The sequence below is a fragment of the Cyprinodon tularosa genome, unplaced genomic scaffold (assembly GCF_016077235.1).
Source record: "Cyprinodon tularosa strain WSP-4 unplaced genomic scaffold, ASM1607723v1 ctg321, whole genome shotgun sequence".
Lineage (NCBI taxonomy): Eukaryota > Metazoa > Chordata > Actinopteri > Cyprinodontiformes > Cyprinodontidae > Cyprinodon > Cyprinodon tularosa.
The window spans coordinates 215,754-239,687 of NW_024039032.1; the positions used below are offsets into that span (position 1 = coordinate 215,754).

General features: G+C 37.3%; 1 protein-coding gene across 4 annotated transcripts in view; it reads right to left on the reverse strand.

Moving 5' to 3' along the window:
* The window catches only part of arhgap36 (Rho GTPase activating protein 36), a 104,105-nt gene that overhangs the window by 28,313 nt on the left and 51,858 nt on the right, over positions 1-23,934 (reverse strand). For 3 of the 4 annotated variants that reach the window (XM_038293128.1, XM_038293127.1, XM_038293129.1), the window contains exons 2-3: positions 18,225-18,381; positions 1,639-1,707 (exon numbers count right to left, since the gene is read on the reverse strand). In XM_038293128.1, coding sequence (XP_038149056.1) covers positions 1,639-1,707; positions 18,225-18,381 — 226 coding nt within the window. Of the gene's footprint in view, positions 1-1,638; positions 1,708-18,224; positions 18,382-21,029; positions 21,064-23,934 lie in introns of all 4 variants that reach the window. The other variant, XM_038293130.1, reaches the window with a different exon arrangement.

Genomic DNA, 23,934 nt, shown 5'->3' on the forward strand with positions numbered 1-23,934 from the left:
CTCAAACATGTACGGCTGTAAGCCTTCTACACCAAACCAAGCTTCTGCCGTCCTGGCGTCCTCTTCCACAACATCTTCGTCCCCGTTTTTCTCCTCTAAATAAAAAATGCATGGCGGAGGAGACTCATCCACGACCTCCGACACAAAACTCTCCTCCTCTTGCATGTTTCCTCTGTCCATAGCGTTCCTTGACAGTGTCGTTTCTAAGTCACCAATTTAGTACTACTTGGTCCCAATGTAATTTCCCAATTGGAACCTACTAGCACTAAGTTGCTAACTGGTTAGCAAGATGCTTCTGAGACACCGGCCACAATCAAATGTGCTTGCGAACCTTCTGCCGCAACAACAATCCCGCCCTCTTGATAAACGGCCAATCAGGAGAATTAGGAAATGCAACGGTAGGGACGACTGTTTTCCTATGACTTTTACTCAACTTGAACCAGTTGCACTTTAGCAGAGTTAGTAAAAACTTTCCTGCTGAACCTCAGCAGTAGTAGTTCTCTTTGATTACAAAAGTAGTGGGCTCTATCTCAGTTTCCTCTTGCCAAATGATTATTTCCCCTGTAGCTAAACGGAGTGCCGTCCTCAGGTGCGCAGTGCCTACCAATCTGTGTGTCTGTGTTGATGTGTGCATGTTTGTGAGTGCGATTGCTTAAATGTGGCTAGAGAATAAAACAGTTGGTATCATTAGATTTAAGAAAAATAAAACTAAATACACATTAGGTTGTTTACCATACCTAACGCCCCTGTCAAACCTTCATGATTTAGACAGCGTATTCCTGACGTACGAAAAATCTGGTAAAAATGCTGGTATATGTCGGATAAGTTATGGGTACGTTTTTTATAAGTTATTAGGCCAGGCGCATTGCTGCCCCCCTCAGGACACTGGCTTGTGACAATTCATGAGCATTAGGCATAAGTTAGGCTGTTGTTGGACATAAGTTCTGGACTCGTCATGAATACTCTATACGCCCAAAATTGAAAAAATACATGGAAAATGCCAGCATTTTAGAAGATTCTGGGACCTCAGGCATTTGCTGGCTAAATTGTAAAGATGTTACAGCGGCTTAACTTTGTCTTAGTTTAGTGGTAGAACCGTATTAGATTCAGCAGTTATCATAATAGCAAAGTAATATTGATTGTGACATTTTCTGGTGATTAAATGTATCATAAAGCCTTTGATTACAGGATATTGTGGTTGCTTCCTGAAAGCATGCTATTACGTTTAAATGAGTCACTCTCAATGTGACACAGCATCTGTATAAAAGAGCCCAGTGGGTGACTGTGTTCATTTATTATTGCGTTTATATTACAATAACCCAGCAGAAACAAAGACGCACAGACCTCGCTCTGTGAACCCAGCATGATTCAGTCTGTAGCCCTGAGCTTCTTGTGCTTTATAAACACCGTCTTTCTAAAAGGACCTTGAGTGGTTATAGCTGGTAAAAGCCACTGGAAGTCTGCGGCGGTGATGCGAATTCAGTGGACAGAAAGGACATTGTGCTTCATAATGACGTTCGCTGCGGTAAACATAAAATCCACGGAAATGCATTCATGGTTCATCATGTGGGTTAAGCTTATGGCCATAGATGGGATGTTGTTTTCCCACTCAAATGTCTGTGTGCTGCATGAACTTACCTCGCTCTTTCTTTTCTTTGGAGAAGGAGTCAAACCTCCTGCGTAGAGACTTCCTTCGTTTGCGTATTTCTGTGAAGGAAAGAGATACAGTAAATGTTACTGCTGGATCATCTGTTGTTCATCCTGAACTGTAAAAGCTAGGCACTTCATGATCTGAAATATCTGTCTTTTATTTAGCTGTATTTTGTGTGGTTGAGATGAAACACTGAGGCAATAATGTTTACACTCTCTTGTAAACAGATGTAAATCTGCTCATAAAGTCTAACGTGTCTTTTTTCCGCCGTCTTATAAAGAATGCATCCTTAGCAATATCTCCTTCTCCTTTCTTACAACATTGGAACAAAGGGTTTCTGTAGGCAACTCTTAGCTGTTTTTTTTTAACAGCCTGCTTTCCTTTATGGTTACATGCAAGACAAAAACAAAGGTTCAAAGAAATATGTAAAAAAGAGGGATAAACACCTAATGCAGGAGTAGTAGCGCCTCCTGAATCTTTATATTTTGTGGTCAGATAACCATCAGAAGCTTTAATGTTTGCACTCAGGGCGTCACATGATTCATTGACACAAAGCTGCATGTTTGTTAAGTGGAAAATATATTTCTTTTAAATTGTTTACAAAAAAAAACCTGATATGTGTGGTATCCGTTTTTTTTTTTTACTTGACCCAGCCTGACCTGCCATAGGAGATACAGGTGTTTTGTAGCATATGCCTACCAATTTTTTTCAATTTCAGAGACTTAAATGTGTCAATATTTCACTACAGATTTAGGTCCTGACTATGACTTGGTAATTGTAACATGATATAATCTTATGATCTTATGGACTGCAGGACTCCTCTAGCTCTGGGCTACAGTCTGCAGCTCTATATAGCTATAGATGGTTCATCCAGCTTCTCTATCCCTGCTGAAACAAATTAACCCCAAAGCATAATGCTTCCACCACCATGCTCAACTGTGGCGATGATATACTCAGGGTTATGTGTGTTAGTTTGTCCACATATACAGCTAAGCATGTTGATCTAATTTAATGTCACTGGTCATTTTCACTCCTATATTTCCTTTGGTGTTCTATTCCTTTTGCTATTTTTCCCTTTCAATTTTATGTTTTAATAAGTTAAAGTTACTAAAGAGTTTGATTTTTTTTTCTTAACCAAATTTTGTAATTCCATACAAGATTTTGCTATTTAGTCATTCCTACGGATTAATTAAGTTAAGTCGAAGTCTATTGGTCAGTATGTTTAATTTTCTTTATTGCATCAGACCAGACCAGACTTCTGATGTCTGTATTCAATAGTAGTTTTCTTCTCACCCATCTTTCATAAGGACCAGAGTTTTTTAAATCGTGTTTAATCTCAACAAATAATCCCACCAAGATACCGCGTATTTATAGAAATCTCACACCCTCTCTGATATATATACTTTAATACAAATCTGATATAAACTGTTAATAAGGCTAAAATTACTGTAGCAAGAAATGACAAACAAATCACTGCTTTTTAATCAAAAGTGTTGAAAAAGCACTGAACTATAATAATAGCAATTATTAGGTCATAGTTGAAAAAAAATTTGAAGTAAAATGGTCAATTATTTCAGACAGAATTAAAATATATACAAAAGATACAAGGAGCACAGTTGAGTAGACAAAGAACAAGAAAAAAATGACAGAAGTAGGTTTAGCAGTATATTGTTTAACTGTAATGGTAGCTCTGAAAGTGGGCCGATGGAATGTAAATATATTGTATATTGTTATTAGACAAGGGGACTGAGTAAACATCCATGGGGAACTCCAGAAACAACTGTTAGTAGTGATGGTGAAAGTCTGTACATATTACATCAAACAGGCAAATGTGAAAAAAATGGGTCAAATTTAAGGTATTTCATTAGATTCACTTTTTTATATTTAATATATGAATTGTGATATTTACAGTTAAGGAAAAGTTAGCTTGTGAGTAAAGTTACTTTAACTTTTTACAAAAACAAAAGATGAAAACTTGCACACTTTTGAATGCATCCCCTGTATCCAACATTTTACAGTATTATCACTCTCAGTTTTTTTTTGTTGTTGTTGTAAAGCCACAACTGATATTTTGTTCTTCTAGACTGTCCCTGACTCCTTACCTCTTTCAAAGCAGGTCGTTTTTCTTTTACAAGCTCCACATTCTGCTTTTCTTGTTTATATGCAGGGATGTGGTGTTAAGGAATGACTAATCCATAGACTGACGGTTCTTTTCCCTATCACGTAGGGATTTGATTCACTCAAAGTTGCGCCTTCCAAAATACTTGTAACATGAGTAACAGCTTTCTTTTTTTCCACTTTACTAAGGACAACGTTTTTAAAAACAGACATATAAATCAGTGGCGGCTGGTGAAAAATATTTTTGGTGGGGCTGATATAGCCTAGTGTATGTCTCCAACTAACCCGGAATAAGAATTCAAATAAACAATTGGACAATACATACAATTTAACAGTAATGATTTAATTTACTATATAATAACAGTAACAGTGATGATTTTGGTCACTGTGACGGGGTTCTTTGGCCTCCAAGAATCCAGTCTCAGTCGGGTTACCGGTGTTGGTGATTTATTGAGCTCAAAAACTCAAAACAGGGTGCAAAAGAAGCTAAACATATACAAGATACTCTGGGCCTCAGCCTCCCTCCAGTTACCAGCAATGTAACAAAGAAACAGAAAACAAAAATTGCTGCTTTTCTTCCCACAGCCCTCATTAAATAGTTTAAGCCCCTCCCCTCAGGCTCTCTTATTTCTGATTTCTTCTCATTAATCAGTTTTGTCCATATATTACCTCCACAAACAATTGATGTACAAAAACAAATAATTTTTACAACTTAATTCTTTTACACAGATTCATTGACTTATTCAATTACACCAGTGGCGGCCGGCCCATAGGGGGCGCTGGGGCACCGCCCTCCCTGATAAGAAGAGAGAAACGTAAAATATATTTTTAGAAATTAACTCATAAATGTCAGTTTTACTGTGTAACTATAAGCAAAACAAATTATATAAACTACATTTCCCTATCTACTGTCATTAATTTGTGGATTTCCACAGACAGACTCCTACCGTCTCTGTTCTGGGGGCTGTGATCAGACAGACCCACATTTGCAGAGAATCTGTCAATCATGTACTATTGCTAGGTGAATTTAATGGCCAATCAGCGTCTCGGAACTTTATGGTATTGGGGCGCTGAAAATACTGCGCTTTTACAGGCTTCTGAACCCAAGCGCAGGTGCAGACAATTAGAGGGAAGATGGCGAATGTAACGAGCGAGATGCAGCTTCCACCAAATTCGGTGAGATCCTTATTTATCTACCCGTTTGCCAGAAGAACATCCCTGTTGTATGATATGAACATTTCATTTCATGGTTATTGTGACTGTGACGAATCCACCTCGTCGCTTAAAACAACCTCTCTAACTTTGCGCGCCACACACACATTCCTGTTATACTGTGTTTGTGAGGACCAATACACTCGCGCTGAGCCCAGTAGCTCCATTAACTTAAAACACACAAGCTGTCCTGGTTACCTGCTGGCGTATTGAGGGTGCACACTTAATATTTCAGTGGGGTTAGCCGTGTGTGTGTGTGTGTGTGTGTGTGTGTGTGTGTGTGTGTGTGTGTGTGTGTGTGTGTGTGTGTGTGTGTGGGTATGTGGGGGGTGTGGGTGTGTACGTGTTTATGCGGGGACTTGTCATCTTCAGTCTGGCTGTGTCTTTGCTGGGTTCAAACCCAGTTTGGTGTAATTGAATAAGTCAATGAATCTGTGTAAAAGAATTAAGTTGTAAAAATTATTTGTTTTTGTACATCAATTGTTTGTGGAGGTAATATATGGACAAAACTGATTAATGAGAAGAAATCAGAAATAAGAGAGCCTGAGGTGAGGGGCTTAAACTATTTAATGAGGGCTGTGGGAAGAAAAGCGGCAATTTTTGTTTTCTGTTTCTTTGTTACATTGCTGGTAACTGGAGGGAGGCTGAGGCCCAGAGTATCTTGTATATGTTTAGTTTCTTTTGCACCCTGTTTTGAGTTTTTGAGCTCAATAAATCACCAACACCGGTAACCCGACTGAGACTGGATTCTTGGAGGCCAAAGAACCCCGTCACAGTGACCCAAATCATCACTGTTACTGTTATTATATAGTAAATTAAATCATTACTGTTAAATTGTATGTATTGTCCAATTGTTTATTTGAATTCTTATTCCGGATTAGTTGGAGACATACACTAGGCTATATCAGCCCCACCAAAAATATTTTTCACCAGCCGCCACTGAATTACACCAAACTGGGTTTGAACCCAGCAAAGACGCAGCCAGACTGAAGATGACAAGTCCCCGCATAAACACGTACACACCCACACCCCCCACATACCCACACACACACACACACACACACACACACACACACACACACACACACACACACACACACACACACACACACACACACACACACGGCTAACCCCACTGAAATATTAAGTGTGCACCCTCAATACGCCAGCAGGTAACCAGGAACAGCTTGTGTGTTTTAAGTTAATAGAGCTACTGATCTCAGCGCGAGTGTATTGGTCCTCACAAACACAGTATAACAGGAATGTGTGTGTGGCGCGCAAAGTTAGAGAGGTTGTTTTAAGCGACGACGTGGATTCGTCACAGTCACAATAACCATGAAATGAAATGTTCATCATACAACAGGGATGTTCTTCTGGCAAACGGGTAGATAAATAAGGATCTCACCGAATTTGGTGGAAGCTGCATCTCGCTCGTTACATTCGCCATCTTCCCTCTAATTGTCTGCACCTGCGCTTGGGTTCAGAAGCCTGTAAAAGCGCAGTATTTTCAGCGCCCCAATACCATAAAGTTCCGAGACGCTGATTGGCCATTAAATTCACCTAGCAATAGTACATGATTGACAGATTCTCTGCAAATGTGGGTCAGTCTGATCACAGCCCCCAGAACAGAGACGGTAGGAGTCTGTCTGTGGAAATCCACAAATTAATGACAGTAGATAGGGAAATGTAGTTTATATAATTTGTTTTGCTTATAGGTACACAGTAAAACTGACATTTATGAGTTAATTTCTAAAAATATATTTTACGTTTCTCTCTTCTTATCAGGGAGGGCGGTGCCCCAGCGCCCCCTATGGGCCGGCCGCCACTGATATAAATAGAAGGGGAAAGAGGGGGGAAAAAGGAAACAACTGAGTTTGTGCTGTTGGGATAAAGAGGTCAGATTCCCACGGTTGCAGGAAATTAAAGCTTATTTCTAAAGTGCGCCGCTCCTCCCAAAGAGCACACGCCACCTCCATCTGAGGTCCATGTTCTGCTGATGATTGTCTGCTGCTGCTCCTGTATTGTGTGCATGCATTAGTGCAAAATGTAGAGACAGAGAAAGTACAATAATGAACAAGGTCAAATAAAAGGATACCTGTATTATGTAGCAAATACCCCATGTTTGCAACAATGTTGAATCATTAACATGTAGATTTTTTTTGTGTTAGTAAATGGCTCCATTTAGGAGGTTCGAGTCCCTAAATCTGTGGGTGACTCAGACTACATGGGTAAATACTGACAAATCAAACCTAACATCTGTCTTTGCTACTTCTAAACAGAGGTGTCAAAAGTATTAATATTTATTACTCAAGCAGAAGTATAAATCCTACTTTTTAAAAACACAAGTAAAAGTGTAAAAGTACCATTTTTAAAACTACTTAAAGTATAAAAGTAAATCTAATACAGAACAAATGTTAGGGACGGAAGCTCTACTAATAAATCTTAGGGAAGCTCTACTGCACTAGTCTATAAATCTACAATTCTGGATGATAATTTCCTTACAGTTAATTTTCTAAAATTATAAAAGGTAGTCAGGTTACACCTTAAAGTTACACAATTTTAAAAAGATCAAGAAGTGGGAAAAACTTTCCTACAGAACCGTAAATAGCTGCCCTCTTCTGCACATCTCCTAAACACCAAATCCCTCCAACTTTTTGCAGAACACACATTTCAAAATATATCGCAACACATCCGTTAAAATATTTCCAGTGACTAATGTACAAATTACGTTGTGTTTTCATCTAAGACATGGGTTTCTATAAAATATTTGCCATATCTCTTGTTGATCTTAATCAAAACCAACAGCAGCTGCAGGTTTTATTAAATTCCTAATGTGATATTCAGTAATAAAGACATGCAAAGCAAAATGAGATTTACGAAAAGATCTAGTGTTTGTTTTTCTCCTTGCGACTCTAGGTTTGATTATTTTTTTAATTAACAGAAAACAGACAGGCTGCAGAAAGGAGGTGAGTAAAAATTGGGAAAAACCAAAGGCACATAGGACGAAGTGGAGGCCCAGATAATTTTGTAGTCCCTGTAGAAAAGAGACTCAAGCAACAGGGGCATGAGAAAGAACAGCGAAATAACCCAAAATGTGCATAGAAAAACAGCAGGAACCTAGTTAAACACTGATATGAAATGTGAGGAAAACAAAACACTAATATATTAAGGGGGATGGGAATGTGATATAAGTGGTAAAGTAGATGGAAGAAAGCAACAGGAGATAAACAGGGAGGAGGGGAGCACAGCAGGAGTTGATGCCTTGACCGTAACAGACATGCTGCACTGAGGAGACCTTTCCCCCCTCAAGGGAGACAAGAAGAAAAAACTATTCCCACACTCACTAACAGAGACCTTTGTCTGAAAACCAAGCAGGAGAAGATAAACAAAAACTCTGTCTGTGACTCAGCTGATACCAGCAAGCATCCCTCACATTACCCTTTACTGTTCTGACTTTTATATTCTTTATGGCAGATTTAAATGCGTAGGGAAACGGCCGTTCCAACTGTGGCATTTCAGAATTCTCCCAGGTTGTGCCGGACTTTACACGAGTGAAAAAAGTGAATATGATTGGTTGTTTATCAAGAGGGCGGGATTGTTGTGGCGGAAGGTTTTATTGTGGCTGGTTTGTCTGAAGCAGGCATCCCCAAACTCGGTCCTCAGGGCCCGCTGTCCTGCAGGTTTTAGAGGTTTCTCTGCTTCAGCACAGCTGATTATAATGATTGCAGTAGACCAAAAGCCTGTTAATCAGCTTTCAATTAAAATCAGCTGTGCTGGAGCAGAGAAACCTCTAAAACCTGCAGGACAGGGGGCCTTGAGGACCGAGTTTGGGGATGCCTGGTCTGAAGCATCTTGCTAACCAGTTAGCAACTTAGTGCTAGTAGGTTCCCAGTGGGAAATTCCATTGGGACCAAGTAGCACTAAATTGGTGACTTAGAAACGACAGTGTCAAGGAACGCTATGGACAGAGGAAACATGCAAGAGGAGGAGAGTTTTGTGTCGGATGTCTGTCATAAAATTTTTATTTAGAGAAGGAAAGCGGGGACGAAGTTGTTGTGGAAGAGGACGCCAGGGCGGCAGAAGCTTGGTTTGGTGTAGAAGGCTTCCAGCCGTACATGTTTGAGCCCTTGCCTCGCAACGCTGCCAGTTCTGTTAGCTCTACGCCTGCTGAAGACACAGACGTCCATCCCCGTGAACACTGGGACGGAACTCAATGGGAAAGTAAATGATTCTTATTTCAACCGTTGCGTATATTAGCTGCGACATATGAATCAAGATGCTATGACCGAAAATTTGATTGACAGATGACCGTTGATATATGATTGGCCGAATTAAGGTGTTCAGGCTGACGTATAACCACAGGTGTCAAGTAACGAAGTACAAATACTTCGTTACTGTACTTAAGTACACTTTTTAGGTATCTATACTTCACTCCATTACTTATTTTTTCTCCTACTTTTGACTTCAACTCATTACATTTTCGCACAAGTATCTTTACTTTCTATTCCTTACATTTTTAAAACAAACATTACTCGTTACTCTTGGCTTCGATTTAAAGCAGAGGTCACGGATTAGCAGACTGCGAAGTTATGAACAACATTAAATCCAAAGATTTTGTCCGAGGTAAAGCTGATGTATTTGTTGTAGTCTCTTGTTATTCACACACGTGGGTTTTAACACTGCAAAGCTTTGTCTTCAACTGAAAATCAAACGCGCATCTACACAGACCAGTGATGCATTCGCGAGCGTCAGACAGCTATGGTGCATTCAGGAGCATGGGACATTTCAGACTTACAAGGAAAGAGACAAAAACGGAACAGAACTAAACTCATAAAATAATGTATTTATTCAAAAACAATGTGGGCTTTCCTCTAATACTGAATGCTCTATAATTGTATTTCTCTTATTTTTTTATTAATCACCTCTGCTAGCTTTTTATTCTAAAAAATCTATAATATTACAGCAGCAAATTATTAAAATTTTTTCAAAAGCCTGTTTAAAAGCTCCAAATGAGCCTTTGGATCGTACAGCGACAATTACGCTGTCATTGTTTTACAGGGCAGAATTTGCATTTACTGAATCTTGTCTTTTAAACTACTGATGGATATACAAGAATACAGTCATACAAGTGTAAACTCCTCTCAGATAGAACAGGATGCAATATTTCGCAATTTCTATTTTTATTTTTTCATCTTTTTTTTTTTTTAATTCAATGTAACATGAATGCATAAATACGTCATTTTATTTCAGTGTTAAATTCTTTTTAAAGTAACATATCATTAAAAATGCCTCCTGACATTTACTGGTTGATTTTCTTTATTCGGACCCCACTGATTTTTTATTAGTTACCCGTGGTTTAATGTTTCTAAATATATATTTCACGTCATTCAATGCAGATCATTGGTGCCATCCACATCTAGTGAAAACTAGTGTCATTGGATGAGTCATAGAACGCAAACACTCATTGGTTAGCTAAAGGAAATCATCAGAAGCAAGCAGGTGTTCTTCAAACTGCAAACGTAAATTGTCTATGCCATGCTACAATGTGGGATTCAGAAAAAGATGTTGAAATGTCTGAAAGGTCGGACACAGGCGAGAGAGATGGAGACCAACAAGACCTCCCTCATCCTTGGCCCTATCTCAAAGAATTTTTAGAAATAGTGGAAAAATTGTGCTTTCAATTCATATAGCGGCATTTGGCCTTTTTCTTAAAGGTTACTTTATACTTTTATACTTTAAGTAGTTTCTGGAGCACATACTTTTTCACTTTTACTTGAGTAAAGAGGTCAAGTTGATACTTCAACTTTTACCAAAATGTTTTTAAACTGCAGTATGTATACTTCTACTAAAGTAACAAATGTGGGTACTTTTGACACCATTGTGTATAACTAACTGGCCTGCATAAGATAATGAGAAAAAAAAAAACTCCACAGATTTTAAGAAAGGATTTTTTTTTTAAATAGAAATTTTCAACATTTTGGGACAATATCGTCTGATAAAGAGTACATTTATATAGCCTACATGTTTAAGCCAGAATGATTTGACATTAAAATATGATTTCACTACGAATTTAACACGTAATCTCATTTGAAGGAATTTATAACTAAAGCAAAACGATAATTAAGACACTGCTGAGAAAATTAAGCATTCTTATAAATTTTCTCTTATTTTCTGAGGCATTTTGTCATGTCTAAAAGGTTTTTCCTGCCTTCACTGAAACTCAGTTGTACCTCTGAGCTAATCTTACTCTGCAAGCTGGATTGTTGCGAGATCCGAGTTTTCAGTCTCACAACAAATCCATCTTGAAAGACTCTCGCTAATACGTCCGTCCCGTAACAATCAGGGAGTCAGACAAAAAAAAGGGCTTTGTGCATTTGTAGATGGGAAACATGTCGGTGCTTTTGTTCCGACAGGATTTGGAAACAGTTTGATTTATCAGCTAACGACATGTCCTGTTTCGCTGCTCTGATTTGCTAAAAGCGTATTATAATAACTATAATAAGTAGCACGTCACTCAATCAGCTTCAAGTATTGTACTAATACAATATTTAAAAAAAAGTGTAATCAACCAAAACTTTTGCAACCCCCCATGCAATATGACAGACAGTTATTTGTTTCTGATTACTTTTTGGTAATCAGAAACTTTTGATTACTTTCGCCAAAATAAACATTTAGGAAGAAGCATTACAAAATGAAGGAGCACAATAATTGGTCAGGACAACTGAATCGGAAAAATACAGGATAATTAAACAAAAAAAAGCTTTATAGGACATGACACAAGCTTTCTATCTATGCTTCATTTTTTAGCTCTACACCAGGGGTCTTCAACGTTTTCCAGGCCAAGGATCCCCAAACTGATAACAAGATGGAGTGGGGACCCCCTAATTATATATATTGTATAAAATTGTGTCATATCAAACTGGTCCTATAGTCACTCTATTACAGATGGAGTCATGTAACGAAAGTCATCCCTGTTATTATTAAAGTATTTCTGATTCTGATTCCTGGTTCATGGGACAGGTGTTGTGAATGAAATGGTGCCTAGATTGAAAGAGCTCCTGTGTGTCGTTAAATGTTTGCATGGAGGACTGAAAGACATCTTCTGCCTCCATTTATCTGTTTACTACAGTGTGTTGAATTTATGTCAATGTGATTTTAAAGACATTTTAATTAGTGGAGAAAATTGCAGAGGGGAATATAAAAAAAAGTCTAATAACCAAAACTTTGCGGACCCCCATGCAGTACCTCCGAGGAGCCCCTAAGTGTCGCGGACCCCCTGTTGAAGACCTCTAGTATAGAGTAAAAAGAATACAACAGTCTTCTTCTGCTCTTTATTTACGCTGTAGGCCCTTGGATGTTTTTCAAAACCGACAGCTATCGTTTACCCGTACTGGAATATACGCTTAAGCAACTGTAATAATATCACCAAAATTCAGTTTTTAACGCATCTCATTACTTCAATACTGCCTGAACTTGATATATCACTGTCATACATTACTTTTGTAGTGTGTTACCCCAACACTGGACGGATATATAGCATAAACAGCTATAAATGAAGTGTAAAGGATTTTATTTTATTCTATATCTTTACATTGTTTTTGATTCAACTGTTATATTTACATCATAATTGTCCAGTAGGATATTATTTTAAAACCTAACCCTACTTTGAACTGCCTTAACGTTCTAAGTTGTTCATTTATAAATGCAGATGTCTGTGACCGAAATGTTTTGAACAAGTATCAATATTCTTCCATCACTCCGTGTTAGTCTGTGACATTAAATCTAAAAAAAGATACGACAAAGTTTGTTGTACCACGAAGAAATGTTAAGTAAATCAAGTGAATATTTTGTCAATTCACTGTGCTTTGTTTGACATGGAAAATATGGGTTTGAAGAACATGCTTGTGAAATATTCTCAAGAAACAGTAAAATTGGTTCTCTGTTTACTAAATTACCGGATTGTTTATCTGAAACCTCAAGTGTCTAAAACTGCAAAACAGATCCAGCCTGTTACCCTTTCTTATACCAAAAGAAAAAGCTGCAATAGAAAAGTAATCCACCAGAACCCCCATTGAGTTCCCAGCATTAGCTGCAAGAATTTAGCAAGGATTTTTTTTAAATATCCAATCTAATGCATGACACAATATCGAAACAAGCTTTTGGCATTAGAAATATTGGGATGTTATACTGAATAGAGAAGCCTGTGGTGAAATCAGTCCCTGCAAAATTCCCAGGTCTACCTACAGTAGCTTTATACATGTGCAGGTTTTTTATTTTTCTAATTGTCCTGATGGCTGTAGAGAGTTAAATTAATCTCTCAGAAGCACGACTACACCAGTACACTGCAGAAATCTGACATTTTTATAAACGTAGTCCCACTTTTAGACAATCAGTTAATATACTTAAACTGAAAGAGGATTGATTTATCTTTTCCAGTGCTTTGTATAATTAACTACTTGACCTTCTTGTTGCCATGGAAGTGAATCAAAAACAGGAAATTACAAGTGATGCATCCTCTTTTCCCTTGATTTTGTTTCTCTTTACAGTTTAGAAAAAAATACATCAGTTTATATTCAGAGATTTGTGAAAACAAAACAATGCCAAGCGTAAGAAATGAGAATATTTCCAGAAAATGAAATGAGCAGAGTCTGACAGGAAGAGAGAGAGACGCACATGCTCGTCCATTTTAAGTTTATACCATGTCTGCTGTAGGATTGCCTTAAATAAATATTTGTATACCCACTTAGCTCCTTAGCAGTCATGTTCAGACTCTAAGGACATCTCATCATTCTCAAATAGTTAGTCCTTTATGGTTTTATCTCTTCAACAAGGTTATTTTTATAAAACAAAAAATTTATTAATTTAAAAGTATTAAAACCATGAGATGGTATAGAAAAAATGAGCTTTAAGATAACCTTTTTTGTTTATTTAATCTTGAAATAATAATTTTGCAACAAAAAAAAAAAGATTTTTTTTTCCATTTTTAGAACTTGGTCATTTGAAATATTTAGACAATATTCTTTATCAAAAATCATTATAAGTTTCTGCCTAGCTCATTGATATTGGTTAAAACCTAAAGATACATGCAGATTTATTGAAAAGGAAATATATCTATAAATATATATTAAAAAGGAAGAAATTACTTCTTAACTTCTGTTCAACCATTATCAGACATCAGAGATTGTTTTTTTGTTTTTTTGTTTTTTTGGTTTTGTTTTAATAAAGAAAAAGAAGCAGTAAAATAACCTTGTACAGAATTTCCAAGTAAGACGCTAACATTAGCATTTTAGTATGATTTTGGAGACATTTATATATAGTAAAACATAACTAAGTAAATATTTTACACTTAAATTGTTGGAGTGTTTAAAAGATTAGAATAAAAAAGCGAGTTTTGAGACTATTCAGTCCTAAAATGTTACAAATATAACACAAACTGTGTGCAGGAACAAAAGAATAAAGTTGTGATCTTTTTAAAGTTTTATTTCACTCTATAAAATCTTTATGGGATGTTGTTTTATCCCTGAGTCATACATTCTGTCACCTAATCAGTTTGGACATCTTTGAGAAAACAAAAGCCTCTAAAACCAGAGAACTATTTTGGTCTATTTGGATTTTTCTAAAGGTTTGCCATAGTTGGTCACCCAGACGATGTTTTAAAACGTTCCTGTTGAAAGGTCAAAGATAAGGCGTCTGTCTTAGACTGAAAAATGAACAAATAGCCAGTGGGAAAGTCCTTTTTTCAGGCTTGAATGGTTGTCTTACATGTTCACATTTTCCTAAACTGGGATCAAATGTCTCCATAACAAAATATAAAACGTTATTCTGAGGAAATGTTAAACCTAAAATACATACAGAATGGATTTCTGTCCTGACCTGTTATATTTAAATACAGAGGTATGAGTTTGTTGAGAGGCCAACTGTCTGTCACCGTGGGAAAGGTAGAAAGAGATCCACTGTCCCAAAAAGATCCTCAATAAGTCTTGTTTTTTTCTAAGAGATTTTCAGGGCAAAGTAGACATGTGAGAGAAGGGGCTTTGTTCAAATAGACCCAAAAATCCAATTTATGGTTGGCATAGAAACACTTTGCATTACTCTGAACAGATGACTCATATAGAAATATGGTGACAGCATCACACTCTTGCGATGTTTTTTGTGTTGCTAGGAAAATGAATTTGCCGAACTGAGAGCAATGATGTATAACTATACAGGCAAAACCTGTCAGACTCGGTTGGAGGTTTTTTCTTTCAAGAAGACAAAACAACATCCAGCAAGACGTACAATGCAGACATTTAAAACATATTAATGTGCTAGAATGGGTCAGTCAGAGTTCAGGTGTAAATTTATGCAGGAAGCTTCCAGTTTATTTATTTGCACTTTTATTTGTTCGGTACTAAATTTCTGATCCAACTCTTGTTTTGTTTTACTTTACTAAAATAAAGCTGCAGGTTGAAGAGAATTCATTTCATCCCTTCCCAGAGATGATGTAAACATGAGCAGCTGCAGTTTCTTTTTTCTCTTAGGAATTGTTTCTGTAAACGCACAGAGGAAATCATTTGAACCGGGTTGATCGTTCTCCTTGGGGGATGCTAACAAAACCCACAAACTAGGAGGAAGATGTATAACTGAGCTCAGCCGCTTTAAACTGAACCTCAAATAGAGGAATGGTCAAAGTTGAGCTGATCTAGAGGTCAGTTACCCTGCGAGAGAACAATTATTTGAGAAAACATTGGAGTCTGAGAAAATCAGCTTAAGAGCTCTCTGATCCTGCGAGAGAGAGAGAGACCATGCAGATACCACCCCAACGCTTCCCCCCACCCTTCAACCAGTTAAACCATCTACCGCTGTGGACTCCATCCCCTCAGGCCTCAATAAAACCTAGGAAAAAACATTCCCCGTCTACAAGGTGTACAGGAAAAACACGGTAGAAGACTGTTGGAGCAACTATTTGACATTATCACATGGATTTAGCTCTGTAGAGTTCAGGCGGATCAAGGGGTTCCGCAAAAACAATCCTTCAAAGCAGGGAGTATCAAGCAGAGGAATGCAGTACAAATAAACGCCTGAACCGGTAAAAAGACTTGATTTTCTTCCTGAACAATTCCCAGACATTCCCAGTGTAGCGTTTCTAATGTGTAAGCTGCTTTGGGTTATATACGTTTGAATTGAAAGTATTTCACAGATATTTCTCAAAGTCACAAGACAGGCCAGAGACAAAAGGAAAACTGGAAGGATGAATCAAGCGTGTGATGCGTTACAGATTGGTTTAAGCTTTGTTTATCATGGGATAGATGATGGAACTAGAAGGTCGGGAAAAGGTTATTCTAGGAGCAATGTTATCTAACTAAGCAAGAATCAGTCCGAAACATTGATCATGTCAATAATTGGCTGCAATTAACATTGTAGCTAAAATGTTTGGGTTTTTCATTTGACCTCTGCATGGTCCAATTCCTTCCAGTGGGCCAAAAGGCTTTAAATTAGGTTGACTCAGAATTGACATTCATAGAGCTCACAAGCAGGATGCATGGAATAGGATATAGTACCGGATGAGATTTTGGGAATACTGTTGGGAAATACTGTTTGTTGTCTTTTTAGCCTCTTCCTGGCAATCTATCCCAAAGGATGATGATGGTTTCTTCCATGGAAATCAGAGGTCAAGCAAAGAAACCCCTGTTCTCAAGAAGAAAGTGACATACTATCTCAATCCATGTTTGGATACCAATAAATGAAAAAATCCCAGCACCATGGTTGGAATCTGCCTTGCAGGGTCAAAAGGTGTTTCATTTGTTTTCCGGATTCATTGGACCGACAATAAACACCAATGGCATAACTTTACTTCTCATTGTAGCTTAATACAGCAGTAGTTAGCACTGTTGCCTCAAAGAAAGAAGGGCCTGGGCCTTTTCGTGTGGACTTAGCATGTTCTCCCTTTATATTGGTTGGTTTCCTTCGGTCATTAACCCCTATCCCTTCAGAAACTCAATTGTTAATCCAAAATGGCGCTACATAAAATCTTGCTTTCGAGCAGATGCATCTAATTCAAATTTGATCAATGGAAGTATTTTGATATTTACAATATAATTAAACAAATTTCAAAGTTATTCAAATATAAAAGTCAGATAACGAATTAAGTACCACACATTTGGATTATCTGTGCCTCTAATTTTTGGTTTCAACAAAGATATTGTCAATAGTAAGAAAAATCATTACAGGATTGTTAAAGGTAAAACATGCGTAAAGTGGTAAAAGTTCTAAATCTTCTGTTATCACATTAAAACTGTTCAAATCGAAATATTGAATTGCAATAATTGTTCCGTAGCTTCTTATTATTGGAAATTACTACTTACTATATGAGATTTTTATTTGCTATTACCCCAAAGCAGAAAGACATCAATGTTTTTTGATTGGTTCAATTATTGCAAGCCATATTATTATTGAAAAATTCACCAATATTATTTCATATCCTAAATCTAGTATAAAAATGATGCCAAACAAACATATTTAAATAGTTTTACAAGGATTGACAACTAGTCGGTCTTTGTTCAACAGTTGTAAACTAGTTTCCATATTGACTCAATGTAAGATCCTTTTAACAAATACAAGGTATGTTTCCAGGTTTAAAGAGCCATGATGGAGTTTTCTAATGATACTGCCATCTGTGGCCAAAACAATGAACTGCAGCACTCGTCTGTTCATTCTCGTAGCTCCTGCTCAACTTACTTAGACTTTTCACCAGTGTCTGAGCTGAGCTGGATGCTGGTTTCTTTTGAATATGCACAAAATCCATCTTGAATATAGCACTTCGACTGTCTGCTAGGTTGGACCCATTTAAGCTCACATGCGGACCCAAAGTTAATTCAGGAAAACAGACTACAGGCTTATAGGTGCATCTGCGCTAAACTACTGAGGTATCAGTCTGCTCATCAAACAATTTTGTAGTCAGAAAGGGTCAAATAAAAAAGGCTATTTTAAAGAAATTTTTCAGCAGAAAGTCTTGAAGTAATAAATCACACTTATTTCACCAGGAATAAGAAGCTTAAAGCAACTGGATTTTACATTGCAGAACAGAATTCTCATTGACAAGAAATCCCAATAAATGTTGTTTAATCTCGTGATAAACTAATTGGGTCTGGTAATATGTGTAATCAGGTGTTTAACAGTTAAATAAGTTGTTAACTGCTGAATGTATGAACCGACAAGCTGTAGACCTAGTGCTTAGTAAAGCAGACCATTGTCCTTCTCATACCTCTAGGGATGCTAATCTTAAAGTCCAAGTCCCTCTCCTCCAGGTGGTACAATGCCACTTCCTGTAACCGGGCGCGCTCCAGCTCTGACAGGCTCTGGATGGGAACCGGCTGCAAACGCACACTCTGTCCCAACATGGTTGCCCAGGTGTGGTCTCCCTGCAAATAAAAAGAACAGTTTCAAAATGTCTGCATATTAGATAAATTAACCAAGAGGCTTAATTTCATTAATTGTGGAGACTGTATTCTCTTTTATTCTTGTTTTTGTACCATTAATGATCAAAAGACATGCTTAGATTGTCCTCGGTTCAATCAATTAACATTGCAAACCAACCATCAAGTACTTGAGGGAAAAACAATCCTTCTCTCCAGTCTTAAGGGAAAAATCTAAAGTCATATTAACTCAAATTCTCAAGCAACCATTCGTTCCGAAAAACAAAAGAACTACAAACGAATATTTACAGGTGCAAAATATTGCATTACTGGTTTGCTAATAGTTTTTTCACGTGTTATTCATATGCTTATATTTATCTGAGTAGTTCTTTGTAAAGTACCACTGATATACTATTTGTTTGTTTTCCTTGGATCATTTTCAGGCACTCCTTTCTATTCCTCTCTTTAGACATAGGCAAATTAAATACAGTGAAAACATCTCTCAAGCTTATTCTTTCTTTTTAGAAAATATAAAATTCCTCTATAAAAGCAGCCTCTGATGCTTAGAGACATTTTATACCTTCTCATAAATGTGATCATTGTGAAATGATTTCAGAAAGACCTTTTTTTAAAATTAAATACCCTCTTAAAATGTCTAAAAGTCAGGAATCTTTGGTAACATCAACGCTTTGGTCTTATTACTGGTGAATTAGACTCCTATTATTGGTATACACACTTGATCAAGGAAAATGCATTAAAGCATGGTTCCAATTACAGTTCCCAGTAATTTCCAAACTGCAAGATAACCTAAACCTGTAACAGGGAGGATCAACAAAGATACCAGCAGAGCTGCGGAGAGGAGGCATCCGTCTGCGCTGGAGGTAAGAAGACCAAACAGCTTTTTAAAAAGCCACCTTAAATCCTCTTGAGAGCATTCCTGCTTCATCCTTTTTCAACATTATTTGCCCTTTCACTGTAGCTCACAGCCTGATCTAGATCCTGACTGGATTTCATGATGTGAATGTAAACTAAAGTTCACATTTTTCAACTTCATTCGCAGGTGACGCGGCGATCCAATTTGGCCAACTTCATCAAAATCGTGCCTTTTGCCTTCCTTCACCTTTGCCTCTCTCAGCCTCGCTCTGCTTTGCCTCATTCTACATCTGTCCTCTACATAGAGATAACATTGGAATCTTTCAACCCCGCTGCAAAATTTGCATTCACTGTGAATGTATCTTAAATGTTTACATTAAGTGTAAAGGTAAAAAATATATATATAATTTTCAATCACTTGAAAATATTGTCCGCAAAAGACAAAACTAGATCCAATCAAAAGATTCCTTTTTTGTTTCTGTAGAGCTGAAAAACAGATTGAATTTTGCCTCTCACTGAGCCTGCAATGTTTTGTTAAATGAATAAAGAAAACACTCTAATATCTAAGAAACATATTGGCTGGAAAACAAGTCAGAAAAGCTTTGGGAGCATTAGATTAGTATTGGTTTTAATATCCAACAAGACCTTCAGCCTGAGAAATAAAACGCTGTTAAGGAAATCCTTATATGGCTGTTAAACAGTGTCTTACTCTAAACTGTCAAACATAAACTCTTAAAATGCATTGTGTAAGACACTATAAAACATCTTCTGTATACAGTTCTACTCAAAGGCTTACCTAAAGGCCCCATAACGCTATCAAACCACTTTGTCTCTGACTGAAATGCTGTTAAACAAAAAAGATTAGTGTCTTTCAAACACTGATAACATTTTTTGTGAAAATAATATATATATATAACCGACAGTGAACAATAATGTGGATAAATGAATGAAAGTATACGATGAGGCAGCAGTCTGAAGTTCTTCCCTAAATAAGAAGGTAAGTGGGGTTTCTGCAGTCATGACCCAGTTTCGTCACCATTGGTTCCTTAAGTATTGATTTTCACTATGTTTACTATTTCACTACAGCTCCAAAATGTTAAAAGCTTAGATGTGAAATATGTAGGTTAATTTACAACATTTAAGTTACAGGAACACATAATTTTAAGTAAATATTTTTATTTTTAAAACTCTCCTGAAGTTTTAAGAGCAAATATTTTGCTCCCTTATGACATCATGGGAAGATCAAAAACAATCTGGCAAGACATGTACCAGTAAGAGAATAATGGACTCCAACAAATGTTCAACTTTATCTAGATGCCTAAAGGCGCCACTTTTCTTTGTCCCAATAGTTATATGCAAGTATAAACACTGAGGAAGATTACTGAGAAAAGGAAGAAGCCATTACTAATTTTGCAACATAAAAAGCCAGATTACGGAGCCCAAAAGCACTTGTGTTAACAAAAATCTGCTTTTTGATTTAGGTAAAACTGAATTTTTTATGCATAACACCCTTTGACGTTCAGAGAGATACAGGCTAAACTTGCTAGCCTTTAAAAATCCATCCTGACTGTGATACACGAAGATGGTAGATACATGCTGTGGTGGTAGGAGTGACTCAGTCCACAATGGCACAATGAGAATACAACCTAATACAGCAATATCGATTTGCTGTATCAATGACTATACATACCACAATGACTATACATACCACAATGACTATACATACCACAAAAAAATAGTTAAAATAGGGATTGGGAAATACAAAATGAGATTGTTCATACCTATGCAACAGTTCTTTCAAAAGGCTCACCCCGCCTTTGAAATAAAAAAAATACCAAAGATGTGTTTAAAAGACTCTCAAAATCTGAGAAAAATTTATCCCGCTTCTTTCCCCCATCTAGCAAAAAGAAACATCAGATGTAAATAAAACGAAAAACCGCTGTATGTTTTGAACATGGCATGTGTAAACATTTGAGTTCAACTGAATGTCCTATGTGATTTAGTGGCACTTGAAACTAAGAGGAAAAAACATTTTTGGGGGGACAGGCACAGTTAGCTGCTGGCAAGCTCAAGTGGTAAGTCACCCGTCCTGCAAACAGGAAGCCTGAGTTCGTATCCCAGCTGGGGGGAATAGGTTGCAAGTGTGGGTCCTTGGACCAGACCCTTTATGCTAATGCTTGCTTTGGGGGAGTGGTGGCCTAGTGGTTAGGGCATTGCACTTTGAAAACTAAAGGTTCTGAGTTAAAGTCCCACTCCCACAGACTGCCACTCTGGGTCCCTGAGCAAGACCCTTCACCCCACTCATGAACAATATATACTTAAACACTTTCCTTTCTCTTACATTGTTTTATTTTAAACAAACAAAGCAAACAAAAAAAGGAATTCTGCCTTATGTTAGGCTAAACGCTCAGTCTTATATTGAGATTGTCAGAAACACCGGTTGATTCAAAGCTCAGCTGAAGACCAGGAGAGTCTGTGGATGGACAGCTTTAAGCAGAACCTTACAGGATGATTGGCTGAAGAGGAAATAAACTTGACAGTGATTGGCTGCACCAGAGGCGCATGATGAGTTGACTGAATGCAGGTGATGCTGGGATAAGTCTTCCAGTTTGAATTTGTGTCCATTATTTTGTTACATTTGGCAAGAGTAAGACCCAGACATTTCCACTCCAGCCCTTTAGGTGGCAGTAATACACTTTAAATGGGTTTACCTCCAAACAGAAAGATAGAAAGAGTTGAACCTAATGCGCAGATCCATGCATGCCAGTAGTAATCTAAAGGTTGATTTATACTTTGAAACTAGGTCGTCTGCGTAGGTGTCGCAGTAAACAAAAAGGGTCCCAGCGCCCTCCGCAGACACTCTGCTGCTCCTCTCCCAAATTGTAACTGACCGCAGACTGTGCCGCAGACAGGAGGCCGACTTGTTTTGTTCTTATGACCGCAATTACGGAAAACAACCCATGAAGTTTGACCAGCTACAAGAGCAAGGTGCACAAGAACGCTGGGACCCTTTTTCCACCTGGATCCCAGCTATTTTTTGCCCTCATGTCCCTCCATTGTCGCACAAACTTGCCCCCACTTCCTCTCCACCTCGGCTGTATCTAGACCCACAGCGTATAGCGCAGACCAAAATTGAGCATCAATCAAAAAATGTTTTTGTTATTTGCTTTTCTGGAGCTATGGAGATTTTATTGATCTTTGTGTAATGAATAATTCATAGTAGATCAGAAAGTGTTTGCTTTACGATGGAAAACGTAAATGTGTAAAACCATTCCTGTCTGCTATATTAACCAATATGATGTGTTGAACTACTATAGATCTGCTATTTTAACAGCTTTTGTGAGACACTTTTTTAGAAAGTAGAGCATTAAGTCATAAAAAAAAGTTTATTTGAATTCTATAAATCAAAGATTCAAAAAGTCTGGTAAAGAATCTGATTGTTATAAAAAATGTAAAGGTTAAAGTTTAAAAAAATAAATAAAACTGACTTAAACTAACTAAAACCTTTTTAGGTTTAGTCGACTAAAACTATCACATATCGTAATGACTAAAATGCATCTAAGACTAATAATAGTTTTCGTCCTGAAGACTAAGACTAAATCTAAGATGGCTGTCAAAAACAAGACTGCTCTCATTTTTAAATTTCAACATTTTTAAGGCTCCAAACTCAGTTGAGTTAGAGCATTAGACATTTCTCCAAACCTTGTCTGACAATAAGACAGATCTGCAACTGTTCCTACTCCACCTGCAAAGTATCTCAGTCAAACTATGGCAGGGTGTTTGTAACTAATTTCTTTTCACTCTGTTTCAACGTCTCGTCAATAATAGGTTCCCTTTCTGTAACCATGGGATGATCCATAATGTTTTTTTATTTGCCTTACCAAACATAATCAGCTTTTAAAGCTCCAAAGGAGAATGATCAATTAATATCTTTCGCTTGTTTGATATCCAAAGGATTTTATTTTTCTCACCAAGCCTTATTTTGAAGGTTTTGTTGTTTCCAACGGACCTTGTGAAGGACTAGCATTTTAAACCTGAACTTCTTCTTTAGCTCTAATGTCTTAATAATAATAATTGAACTTTGTTGATCTCACATCGGGGAAATTTACCTCTGCATTTAACCAAGCAGTGGGCTGCCTTTTTGCGATGCCCAGGGAGCAGTGTGGGGTTAAAGGTCTTTGACGTTCTTCATGGACCTATAGTGGCAGTCCATGGGAGTGGGGCTCAAACTCAAAACCTCAGGAATCCAAGCTCTATGCCCTAACCACTAGGCCACAACCCCCCTCTTTTTCTTTCTTTCTTTCTTTTTTTTTTTTTTTGCTGCTCCTATTGATGGAGTGATTACAATGGAAGAGATTGTTTCTATGAAATTTGTAATTTATACACAAAAAAAATTTCTTTTTTTTTACCAAAGGCAAAAAAAAAACTGCCCCTCATGGTTACATTACCTCTCTTTGTGGGTCATTATTCTTTGAGGTTAAACACAAATTCAAGCAAAGGCATATCAAATTAGAACCCTTTTTAATTTTCTGTCTGAGTAATCTCTGGATTTCTTTTTCTCTCCCTGATAAAATAAACCAGAGTTTGTGTCCATATATTTGCAACGTTTCTTTTTTTTCTACAAACTTGAAATCAGAAATCAAGACAACTTGATTTCTGACTTACTTAAATGTATTAGAAAATAAG